At 34.4% G+C, this 13,649-nt stretch overlaps 1 protein-coding gene across 3 annotated transcripts; it reads right to left on the bottom strand.

Annotated features, from left to right (window-relative positions):
* Positions 1-894: 894 nt before the first annotated feature.
* On the bottom strand, positions 895-13,442 carry LOC145085981 (uncharacterized). Of its 3 annotated transcripts, none has more exons than XM_079023694.1 (7): positions 13,285-13,442; positions 9,140-11,843; positions 8,482-9,027; positions 6,721-7,332; positions 3,720-4,901; positions 2,643-3,400; positions 895-1,071 (listed from the first exon to the last, which is right to left on the bottom strand). In XM_079023694.1, exons 2-6 carry the CDS (start codon positions 11,813-11,815, stop codon positions 2,657-2,659), a joined length of 5,760 nt encoding a protein of 1,919 aa, XP_078879820.1. In that variant the 5' UTR covers positions 11,816-11,843; positions 13,285-13,442; the 3' UTR covers positions 895-1,071; positions 2,643-2,656. The 3 variants fall into 3 exon arrangements, with proteins under 3 accessions (XP_078879820.1, XP_078879819.1, XP_078879818.1); XM_079023693.1 differs by lacking the exon at positions 895-1,071 and adding an exon at positions 2,476-2,513; XM_079023692.1 differs by lacking the exon at positions 895-1,071 and having other exon boundaries at positions 2,476-3,400.
* Positions 13,443-13,649: the final 207 nt, after the last annotated feature.

The raw sequence follows: 13,649 nt of genomic DNA on the forward strand, positions 1-13,649 counted from the left end.
GAGGGTCTTATTACATTATTGACCAGAGGGTCTTGTTTGTTTATACTGTGATATGTGCTACCATGTATACTGTCTTTGTGACTTATGTTGCTGTATTATCATGTGTACGTGTATTCTTATGAGCTTATACTAAGATATGTGTTATTATGCATTTTGTATTGTGCTGTCATCTTATTATGTGTATTTACTAGTTATGAACAGAGAGTCTTAGGTGTTTATATTGAGTATTAAGATATCCTGCTTTATGTCTATCATTATGTGGTGTATTATTCTGAGCTTATTGAGTTAGGATAAGAGGGTCCACCCGAATTGTGGGGCCGAAGGGTCCCATTGAGACACATTGACCGGAGGGTCTTATTTTGAGTATAGCTATGAGTTGCTTATGAGATATGTGCGGTATTTTGGGGAACTCACTAAGTTTCGTGTTTACTATGTTATGTGATATGTGTTTCAGGTACTTCTCCGAATCGCGGGAAGGCGCCGGCTTGATTGTACACACGAGATGGAGTTACGTTTTGAGGATCCTGGATTTTATTTAAACAATTGTGGATATGCATTTTGATAATTTGACACTTTGGGATTTTTTGTAATGTGTTAAAAAAAATGAGAATTATGTGATTTTTAAAATGAAAATTTTGTTTGAAAATTTACGGTGTTACATTTCTAAGATTTGGCATAGCAGTATGCAACTCGTAATTCGAATTTTAGATCGATCAATTTTTAGCCGAGACAATCTAAATGGGTATCGAATATCTCGTTAATAAGAGTTCAACAATATAAAGACAAACGAAAACGGACGTCGGATGACGAAGTAATGAATTTTTAACGGTCTTTATCTGTCTAAGGCTGTTAAAATATAACTTTAAAAATAAATCAAACTTAGCCGACAGGGTGTACACGAAAGTTGTAGATTCCATCGATACCTACGCGTGGATATAAAGAATGTCGAAAACGGAGCTCGTATGCAAAAGTTACGGAAGTTAGAAGTTAATGGGATTAGGATGCGAGGGGACACGTGGCCGAATCCTGACCTTCGCTTTCTCTCCACGGCTTCGCATAGGATTTCGACACCTGGCATGGGTAAATAATGTATAACTAATATAAGGGGGGTTTCATACAAGATTTTGGTTTCTTTTTTAGTCAATGAGTTGTATAACATCAAAAAATCGACAAATCAAAATCAAACCATTTAAGTATTAATAAATCAAAATCAATTTGGTATGAACCACATTGAATTCTTATTTAAAAATAACTATGAGAATGAAAAACATAATTTACATAATCAAGAACTCTTATTTTAAAATAAGGGAAAATGTCATAAAAACCCTTAGCCATGCAAGTTTTTGTCGATTTTACCCAAAGTCTTATTTTAGATCTATAAATGCCTCAAATTTGTAACTTTTTTTCAATGTTATCCTTAGGGATGAGCAAAAGGACCGAACCGGCCGAAACCGGACCCGACCCGGGAACCGGCTTCGGCAAAAATCAAGAACCGAACCGGCCCGGCGGTTCTACAAGTTCCCGGTTCTTGTCGTGTCTTCAAATATTGAAACCGGTCCATGAAAAATAGCATCATACGGTTCCGGTTTTTGCCGATTCTACCGGTTTTTCCCTGTTCTACCGGTTCCGGTTATATCGGTTCCGGTACTACCGGTTCCCGGTTCCAAAAATCCACAAAAATAACGTCCCGGTCCCGGCCCGACCGGTTCCATCGGGTTCCGGTTCCGGTTCCGGCCGGTTCCCCGGCCCATATGCTCATCCCTAGTTATCATTTTTGCGAATTTATCTGGTAAAACTGAAAATTTCTATCAAATTTAAAGCTTTTAATGAACGAGAAAACCAAACTTGAGGGCTTTTATGAACAAAAAAAAAAAAACCAAACATTTGTGCCAAACGTAAGGGCTTTAATAAGCCAGAGGGTAAATTTAAAAATATATATATAAAAATATAAAAATTACAAACATCCGGTTTTAATGAATTTAAAATCTGCAAAAGGGTAAAACCGACAAAAATTTGAAAACTTAAGGTTTTTATGTCATTACCCCTAAAAATAACAAGATAAGTAGGTAATCTCCCAGCATTTCTGAATTCAACTTTTGCCTCCTTAATCCTTAACCCTTATGACCAATTTATTCTCAAGATTTCCTAAACTAACCCTGGTCCTTAATCTTTATCCATGTATTTGCCATGTAAGACTTCCAAAATCTCATCCTTCCGGTATAAAATATTTACAGCACTTTTGGGTTATGAAATCAATACCAGATGCCATAACTTCTTGGTATAACTAGTGGCATACTAGAAAAATTGTTCGGAAAAAGATGTTTGACTAACGAGCCAAATATTTATAATACTACTACATCTAAAACCCTGTAATCTAGCACAAGAATTCACATAACCATGAATAACACATCTGAAATACATAAACTGAAGGCCCTGATGCATAACAAGAGAAAAAGGTTGCAGACAATAATGACACAATTACAACATGAAAATATATTATTAGTATTGAATTCCTGCATAAGATATAAAATATTCAGTTAAAAATATAAAGAATGTCTGGCTTTTGTCCATAAGAAAAAATATACATGACAGATTTTTTTAATGTATTTTAAGAGTTATTATAGCAGAAAACGTCTACTTACCTCTTATTTGATCTTTATAATGGAGTTGATATCTTCCCCTTTTCTATTTCTTTTAGCTTCCGAGTAGCGGAATTGCCCTTGGTGAAAGTCAATATTGTTGGGCATTCCTCAATACTTAAAGTATCCAATAATGGGAATGAAAAATCCTCCTTCCCTAACCAAAACCCCTTAAGACGAGGAAGGCTAGCAAGTGTTACAGTTTTTAGAAAAGGTAATGTGATGTCTTTCCTTTTGTCATCATCATCATCTTCTTCTTCTTCTTCTACAACATCTGCATCCCTGGCGATTACCTCCTCCATATATTTGCAGTTATATATATGTAGCTCTTGGAGTTGCAATAGACTACCAACCATGGAACTAGTAAATACATGTTCTAACCCATGACATTCTCTGATAGTGACTGTTGTTAGGTTTGGGAACTCAAATGTTGTCCACTGATTGGTCTTCCATATATACCTCAGACAATCTAGATACTCTAACTCCACTTGTGTTAGGTTTGGAAGTTTGACAAGAGTAGTAGTTTGTAAGGATTCATCAAAACCATTACTACTATTTGCCCCTGCTTCCAATGCTTCAAATACCTCCTCTACCCCATTACAATGCCTTACATGAACCTTTTCCAGCTTTTGCAGATGTAACAACTCATTGGATGGAATAATCTTCTCAACATCATTAAACATCAAAGATATTTCGATCAAATTATGAAAGGACCAAGGCATCCCTTCTGAAGTAGCAGGGCACGAACTCAGGAATGGGGTCTGCAAGTCCAATAAAGAAAAAGCAAGGGGATTATGTTAAACAAAAACATTTGAAATGTAATATGTTGTAATTTCAACGAAATTGAAGACATTTCATTCATAAATGATGATGATATTTGACTCCAATTAAAAGTTGTCCAATGGGTAACTATTTTTTTATCTCATAAGGTAAGTTGGATTAAGGTTTATTTTGAAAAATGGAAAATTTTGATTCAAGTGACAACATAAACTGATACTGAAACTAGTATTAATGTGTTTAATACTTGTAATTAGCGTCATGATTCCATAATTAGATGGTGTGAAAGAATAATAATTATACCTGATGATATGCAGTAGTTGTGACTTGAAAATTAAGGCCACATTCAAGAGTATGTTTGCCTAAGCTTGAGTGTATGTACTTGAGGTGGGGAGTTGTTGACCCACCAGGTGTGAACACCATCATTTGTGGGCAATCAATGATGGTAACCTTATCCAATGAAGGCCACCAGAACTCATTCTTCCCCAAGAAGAAACCCACCAACTCTGGTAGATGGCATAGTGTAATGGACTTTAGACAAGAAAATACCACAGCCTTCAATACCCTTGTTTGCTCTACATCATATTCCTCCTTCACAATCACTTTCATTGCCTTGCAATCCGCTATTGTTAACTCTTTGAGCTGCATCAGGCTTTCAAGTGCAGAGAATGTGAATATATGTTCCAAACTGCCACAATTGCTGATTTGCAATATCTTTATATTTGGAAACATAATAACGTTATTTAGTCTTGGAATTCCACCATTTCCATCATCACAACAATTGTCATCATTATTGTTGTTCATCCCTTGAGTTTCAAGTACCTCCTCCATCCCATATATGCCAAAGCTTGTATTTATATACTTGCGCTTGGGAACTGTGGACTCACCAGGTGCAAACACCATCATTTCTGGGCAATTCTTGATCATAACCTTATCCAATGAAGGCCACTGAATCTCATTCTTCCCTAAGTAGAAACCCATGAGCTCTTGTAGATTTTCCAGTTCAATGGACTTGAGACGAGGAAAGACCACAACCTCCTTCGAAGATGCCTTTGTTGTTTGCTCTCCATATTCATCTTCTTCCTTCACTATCACTTTCATTGCCTTGCATTTCTCTATCGTTAACTCTTCGAGCTGTCTCAGGCTTCCAAGTGCAGAGAATGTGAATACATGTTCCAGATGACCACAATCTTCAATCTTCAATATCTTTAGATTGGGTAGCATAATAACGTTATTTAGTCTTGGAATTGCTGGTATACAACCATTTCCTTCATCACAACCACTGTCACCATTGTTGTTGTTCATCCCTTGAGTTTCAAATAACTCCTTCATTGAGTTGCACCTGTATATATTCAGCACTTGAACATTTTGCATCTGTCCTGCTGCATAACATGGAATTACACTTGACAATGCATAACACTCCCTTATATTTATCTCTCTGGAGTATTGGCATAACGTCCAAAGAACGCCACCTGCCTGATAAAACTGCAACACATGAAAAATTAGTCTAAAAATTAAACTCCATATACTTAACAGAGACTAATTGTCTATTACCTACATAAACATGTATACATAGACACAACTTTTGTATAAGAAATTCAATTCAAAATTTAGTTTTTATATACTAAATAACACAATTGTTATGATATCTACATCAATTATGTAGTTTTGGTTTTTGTACAATTAATGTTGAAAAGACAACAAATGACATACCACTTTACAACCTAAAATTTTGGAATGCAAAATCAATTAAGTTTAGAAAGCATATGTTTAAATACAACAAGCTTAGAAAAATCTATGTTTTGTACCTAAAATGACGAACCCAATGGTTTTATATTAGTTGGTTGATGATGATATTAGTTTTAGGGAATATTATTACAGATTGTTAAATTCTAGCCTAAAAATATGCCTTTCATTGATACTATGTGTTGTAACACACATCTACAATGCATGGATTTTTGGGTTAGCCAACCAGCCACTCATGCTGATATCAGAAGGAAATATGTGTATTTTCAGTTTTATGTTGCAAATAATGATAGTCCAACATTGTAATGGTAAATTTTTGTTGTTTGTAATGGTTTAAGTCATTTACTTTATAATGAAATTTTCTTTTAAAATTAAAACCGGGTTCACAGTATGAGAAGCGGATCTGTGATTTAAAGAACCGGTGTGTAGACGTTTTAACGACCTGGCCCAACATTCCACGAACCACCAGACTGGTTTTGGGCAATTTAGTCGGGTACCTGCCTTTGCTCACACTTAGTTATTTGTTTAATAAATTTGATTGTTTAAAGATTATAAATATAACGTATTATATGAGGCATAGCATTTATCCTTTACGTGTCTAATATGTTAGTATAGTGTGCATAACATGTATTATTAGGGAGGAGGGAGTCATTCCCTCCCAACCTACTAAACCCACTGCCACATCAACTTTTCTCTTTCATTTTTCTTCATCTTTTTCAACTCACAATACACGGAAACCCTATTTTTTCAACACACTCAACTCACTCAATTAAAAAAAAAATACAAAACAATCAAGGTAAAATCTTAATTAGCAATAGAGTTACCGCCGGTACCACTCCCTCTTCAGCAGGTTGTTTAACTGGTTTCACTAACCCACTTCATCCTCTCTCTTTTCTTTCTCTCTCTCATTTTCTCTTATACCATGTGTTTTAAGATTTGTACCTTAGTTGTTTAGTATTTTTTTCTAATTGAGTGGGTTGAGTGTGTTGAGAAAGATAGGATTTCCGTGTATTGTGGGTTGGGAAAGATGAAGAAAAATAAAAGAGAAAGTTGATGTGACAGTGGGTTCAGTGGGTTGGGAGGGAATGACTCCCTCCTCCCTTATGTAGATTAGAACTTAAATACAAATTCCATTGGAATTGCAGCTATAAAAGAAAAATCTGTCCAAAGTAAACACAAATTGCAAATGAAAAAAATATTTAAGGTGCTTGGTTACAAAAACAACAAAGGGTTCACATAGAATAGCAAACCTAAGTTGGTTAGACATGTGAGCATTATCTAATTAAGTAGAAAAAGAAAGAAAATCGTATCAGTTATCGATATGAATTATGATAACTAACAAATATATTGTAATACTTGTTCAAACCAATGGAACTTTTTATGCCTCATGATAATCCCATTCATGAGTTTGCAGAGTAGGTAATGGGTGAACAATAGAAGTGTAAATCTCTTGTATGTGATTCTGTGATCTTTATATAATATTGAAAAGAAGAAATGGATCTTAAAAATAAAATTAATAAGTTGTCAAATAGGTAAACAAAAAAAAAAAAAAACATACCTTAGATTGATCAACAAAAGAAGTAGTAGTAGTGGAATTATCAAGAGATATTTCATTGTTCCCACTGTTGGCAGAACCACCACCACCAATACACTTGAGATTTGGAAGTTGATAAAGAGCGAGAGATTCAAGACGAGGGAACAAATTAGTGCTTTTTTCAGAAGATGTAGATGTAAATGTAGTCTTTTCCTCATCTTCATCATCTCTGTTCGAAACAACTTCTTCAATACCATGACACTCTCTTACCTCGACCTTCTTTAGGTTGGAAAGAAGTTTTGCCATGAGAGTTGAAAACAAGTACTTAATGCTTTGGCAATATTGAACATGTATGGTTGTGAGATTACAGAATGGGGATTCTGACTGTTGTTTTTGAAGAATGAAGAATTTATTCCAGTTGCACTTCCATACATGACTCATGCTGTCCATAAAACTTATATCCAATAACTCAAGGTTGGGAAGTAGTGGTTGTTGATTATGGTGAATTGTTATCAATTCTCTACTTGTTGGACTCTCTATCTCAAACACCACCTCCACTCCTTCATACTTTTCCAAAGCAAGTTTACGGAGGTTTTGGAAAGAGTGTGTGAGAGTGAATGGGATTGCAATATCAATCTGCGCACATATATCCCAACAAAAAATGTAATTAGTAACTGATATATAATTCCACATCCATACACGGTTATATCATACGATTTTCATTTTTCAACTTGAAAAAGATTAATTATTTTGATTTTAGGTGGATTTTTAAGGAATATTTGCAAACAAGGAAAAAATCATAGTACAACATTTATAAATGTTAATAAATACAACAAATTTCAGTTTGTAAATTTCAAACTACTAACAAAATGTTTTAAGTTTAATTTAATATTTTATTCATTTGTAAACATTTTTCGAAAATGATTTCATTGCTCCTATTAAATGATGATTTCATTGCCCGAGTCGTCCTAAATTGAGTATACTTCATACATATAAATTTTGTATACTTATCGTATACAGTTAACTAATTTCACTATTAATTAATATCGTGCAGCTATATTTTCCTATAAATATATGCCACCATCATATTTATATAAAAAAGTCATATTACTGACCATTTCGTATTTCTCATGAGGTGCACATGACCATTTCACAAATTAACATTTTCACAAGTCATAGATGCGAAATGGTGAAAGGTGATTTCCGCAGGTGCAAACTACCATTTTGCAGGTGCCAACTACAAAATGGCTTGAACTTTTTTTTAATTAATGGAAATTTCCCGGGTGCCAAAAAAAAATCGCAAATCTATTGATAATTTCGTAGATGGGACCTGCAAAAGAAACTATTGGCTATGTTTGGAAAAGCTCTATATTTTGCTTAAATCTTCCAAATTCTTATGAGGATTAGCCAATCTTGTCTTTTTTCTATAAAAATAATAATGAGTGATATCTTAACTAAAACTAGTTAATAAAAAATTAGTTACGATCTATAACTGACATTGGCTATTTAAACATCTTTAAGCTTATTGTTATAAAATGATATATAATAAAGAAAATCATTTATTGTAGACATTTTAATAAATAAAAAAGGTTGGTTTACATTTATCAATGACCATTTTTTAATTATATTATGCATTTATTGCAACATTAGTTCAAAAAATGGTGTAGCTAAATGGTTGATAACTTTCCGGGTGGCATTCCCGAATTTAGTCATTCATCCACTTTTTATTCAAAAAGCAGGAGCTTAATCCTTCATTAAGTAAGAAAGTGAAATTGAAAGCCATACCTGCTCTTGCTCTTGGCTACTCTCTACCAATTCGTTGTTTCTCCTCTTTTCTCCACAATCTTGTATCCGAATCTCCATAAGTGCCCCCAGATCAAAATTGGTGGTGGTAGGTGTGAATACATTTCTAAACATCTTGCATTTGTTAACGATAATGCTTTCAACACCTTGAAAGCCACTGATGAGAAGACTAGAGTTATCCGCACCTTTTATCCTCCACACCTCACTTAGCTTCCCTAAGTTCTGCAATTGGATGATTCTCAAGCTGCTATTGTTGATGCCTTCTCCAATTTGACCAATAGAATCCAACTCAATGTTGAATAACACTTCAATGGAACCACAAAATATCACTTGAAGCTCTTCAAGGTGATGTATCAATGGCATAGGATTGCACGGGAATAGATTCACAAGATTATCACAACTGCTTACTTTAATCACTCTCAACGTAGAAACATCAACTTCCTGACTCATCCCTAATTCACAAGGCCATATCTCTTTCAAATCCTTCATATAACTAATATCAAGTTTCTCCAAATTAGGGATTACAACCTGAGAAATAATCACCCATTAATAACCCCATCCAAACAAAAATAAATCATACAATATATTTTGAAACGGTTAATTGAAAAGATTGTATTGTATTAACATAAAACACATTTACCTCTTTATTCAACAAACTAGATGTTTCAACATCTTTTTCAGGATATATGCTTGTGAAACCTGGAATGCCATTAAGTTTCAACTCTGTGAGTTGTGGTAGATTAATTATGTGCACATTACCACACAAACCCAACAGATTTGGTAGCCCACACAATGATAAAAACTTCAGCTTTGGGAATGTAATTGTCACTTCTCCTCTACCCTCTGTATGTATGATTTCTTCCATATTATCGCATTCGTAAACTTGAAGATGCTCAAGCTTTGACAAAGTGTTTGCAACATCAAGTGTGAAAAGGTATCTCAACTCTATACACTCAGAAATGATAAGGACTCTTAAATTGTGGAAGGAAGAGGATTTAGGAAGATGTGCCAACTTTACCTCAACATCTTCAAGATCATTCATATCTCCCACACTTAAATAAAGAACATCTGTTTTCTCAAACAACTCATTAAGCCTAGATTCAAGAACTTCAGTTCTGTTGGTGACCAACCGCAACGTGTTTTCAAAAGAGTGAAAGATCTTACCGAAATCTCCCTTAAAATAACATCCCACTGAGATCTTGAATCGTTCAAGATTCTCAAATGACATATTCTTTGGTTGAGCATTGTTTTTGAAGAACTCAAATTCTAATGCAGAAAGATTTTTTGAACGCTCTGCCATTTCATTGCAGTTTTCATCAGTGAAGCTAATGGCCTTTTGATATCGACCACCAACTCTCATATAAAGCTCTTCAAGTTTCACCAATTTCTTTAGGACACCATTATCTATACGAAGACCATCACAATTTGTCAAATCTAGTACCCTTAGCTCCTTCAAATTTCCGATTGTGGAAGGCAACCACTCAATACCAGAATTAGCAAAGCTGAGCACTTCCAGATTCAACAGATTTCCAATAGAAGAGCAATCAAACATCAATGAGCATTGATGAAGATGAAGCACACGAAGGTTGGTGGAGCATTGAGGTGATGTTGGAAGCAAGGGATACTTCATGTGATCATATGATATAACCTGAAGCTTCTTCATTTCTCCATAAAAGTCTTGAGGAAACTTCAAAGACTTATCTCCATGCATAAGTTTCAAAATCAAGAGATTTGGAAACTTTACGTCTCTAGGAAAATCGGACATGCCCTTGCATATTAATGAAATTCTTTTGCAAGATGAGGCACTCATATCATTTTCAGGCCACCCTAACATACCACCATTACCATGGTTGACGATCAACGAATGCTCGAATCTATTAAACGTATCCAAAACAAAAGCACGAACCAAATCATGCATCTTGACGCAGTGAACATCATCACTTTCAATCAACAAATTTGAATCCTTGAGCAGCTCGATGTAGGCATTCAACCTGTGTCTTGCTTCTCCTATAGTATACACTCCATTAAATACTCTCAAGCCCCATCCATACCTCACCAATTCCTCAGTAGGAATATCAAAGTCTTCAGGAAACAATCCACAAAGCAAAAAAATGGATTGAGCTTCTTCGTTTTGGAGATTGTCGTAGCTCATTTGAAAAACAACATGTGCAACTGTCTCAATGTCATGATGCTCTATACGAGAAAGTGCATCCTTCCATACATCCTTGTTTGTATTTTTAAGAGTATTGGCTATGGTTTTGATGGCAATGGGTAGACCTCCACACTTTCTTACAATAGCTTTTCCAATCTTATCAAGGTGGGGATCAGAAACTTTTACAAATTGATAAAACAAACTTTGTGCTTCTTCTTCTGTTAAGAATTTCACGTCGAAAATCAAATTAGCTTCAACTCCCATTTTTGCACAAACATCTTTGTTTTCCGAGGTCAACAAGACCTTGAAATCGACACCTTGATTCGGAAAAGGACTTAAACCAATATCTTCCATATTAACACATTGCCATACATCATCCAGTATTATGAGGAACCTATTCTTACCTCCATCTGATTTCGCCTGAAACCCTTCACGAAGCTTATCGGCTCTTTCTGATTCATTGCTTTCTGTTAGCTTCATATCCAGATAATCTGCTACAGCATCCTGGATGGAAATGAGATCCATATTTTCCTTTATAACCACCAAAACAATATAATGAAACGTCCTCTTTTCTTTAATAATATTTTTCAGCCTCTTCATCATCGTGGTCTTCCCAACTCCACCCATCCCCCATAAGGCTACCATGTGGGATGTGTGGTTGGATCCAAGTGCTTCAAGTGCTTTCCTAAAAGTGTGTTCTCTTGACTCGAAGTCATTGTAATCACTTGATGGTGTAGAGGTGGATGCCTTTGTGGAATCATTTCTTCCCAAAGGAACTGAATCATCAGTCCATTCTATCCGAGAGAGTTGTTTCATGGCATGATCGATCTCCTGAGTTATCTCCAAGGCTTTCACTGCGAGCATGTACCTATTACATAGATTGAACCAATTGCAATTATCGTTAAGAACACGTTCCACTTTTCTGTTGATTGTTTGAACATCTTCCAACCAACGGTTGACATGGTTTGGAACCTCAAAACATTTTTCTACGTTTTGATTCTTCCGCTCTTCAACAATGTCTTTTGCAGCATTCAACTCCGTCATTGCAGTAAGCATATCCCCTACATATTGTGTATAGAAAATCAGAAGGCAAAGGTGTTCTTTCACAGGAGCGATGAGACACTGAGCAAACGGGTTGCTAAAGATGCCAGTAATACACTCCATTGCTCGATGTTATGGCTTGTGGTAGCACCTACATAACATGGTATACAACAATTTGATAAAGGAAATTTGATGAAAATCTTTAATCTAACCAATACATGCATGATGCATCCTAGATTCATTTCATTGAGTAAGCTTGTATTACCTTTGGCCCATAGACCACTTTCGATCTCATAATTTAATACATAATGTTTTGACAATTTTAAAGATGATAGTAATAGAAAGCATCAATTTCACTAGCAACCAATTATACCATACTTTTTTGCTTCAATTTAGTTTCCACTCACAAACCCCTGAAACCAGAAAATCCCCAAAATCTAAAGAAGATGAAGAGCAGAAGCTTCTGTTCTCTCGAAAAAAAAGGACCAAAACACATTTACTGCGACCCCATCGTCATCATCCATGTGGGATTCGTTTGATTTTGTATGGGTTTGACTATGGTCAGTTCATGCCCCAAACAAGTATCTTTTACTATTTTACTATTTGAATGGTAAAGAAGGCCCATATGAGATTTTATATCGACATCTTTTTCATTTTTTTTAAACGAGTTAAGCAAATTGAATATTCTATTCATAAAAATCTATATTTTTAGTCAAAAGCCGACATGTTTTTATATCTTTTTTTAATCTATTGTCTATTGGTGAATAAAAATCTATATAAACAATGGAATCCCACTTTATAAAAATATATGTTTTTATATATGGAATCCCACTTTATAAACAATGGATCGAATTGAGAGCCAAAGATGGCTGATGCCTAATGTTTTATTATTGATTGGAAGTTTATTTACAATGAAAGAGATGAAATGACTAAAGGAAAATAACTAGTCTAAAATATAAACCGAACAAAAAAAGCTACGCCGATCAGAAATATATGCTAACAAATGGAACCCAGAGGATCAATCAAGTCTCTATATTCACATCCAGAGAATAAAATTAAATGTAAAAACACAAATATAAACCATCTAGATTTGAAGAAATATGAGCATGTATTGAGCTTCGATGGTTAGAAAATAGTTGAAATCAACATATTCTTGATTATTAGCATAATTCATTGGAAGTTGATACACTAACAAGTAAAAAGCAATAATTCCTGTTTTAGCTATATGTTTTTCTTATGAGAACAGTAATTATAATAATATCAAAAGATATTTACTTGTCAATCTTTTTAAGCACACATACAGATACATGTGAAAACATGGCTATTAAAAGGTAAAACAAAAATCAAAGGTGAATGGGCATAGTAGATTTTAACATCCTCTTATAGCCTTGGTTTCCAGGTTTATTTTAGAAAACACTCACATGTTTTTTTTCTTCAAAGATTGTTCTTACACAAAACAAATATTTTAAAAATCAGAGGAAAAAAAGTGAATTATTCTAAATTTGCAAGTGCAGTTGGACTAACGAAACCATCAAGCAAGCAGTACAATAACATGTATATATGATTGTGAATAAATAAATAAAACATAATACCTGTGTGTGTGTTTTCTCTTCTGAACTTTTTGCAGCGATAAGAATTCAAAATTTTAAAGAATAGAACTCTGAATCGTGAAAAACAGTAAATGCCAAAAGTGTCCAGATATACAAGAATCGTTTGTGAGGGGAAGGGTATGATTGTAATTATGGGATGTTTCAAGACCAATACTTTCTTTAGAGGGTTAAATGCATGTTTATACAATTACTTATCCATTATTTTGATGTGACCAATAACTCTTTTTGGGAATTATTGATGTCGTACAGGTCCACCCATTTTGTATATGAAGATATCTCTAAGTCAATTTTATAGATTATAAGCTAAGTTATTTTAATTTATTGTTTAGTAAAATAAAAAGTAGTTT

Source organism: Lactuca serriola, chromosome 2 (assembly GCF_051521515.1).
Source record: "Lactuca serriola cultivar US96UC23 chromosome 2, Lser_US96UC23_V15, whole genome shotgun sequence".
In the NCBI taxonomy this organism is placed as follows: Eukaryota; Viridiplantae; Streptophyta; class Magnoliopsida; order Asterales; family Asteraceae; genus Lactuca; species Lactuca serriola.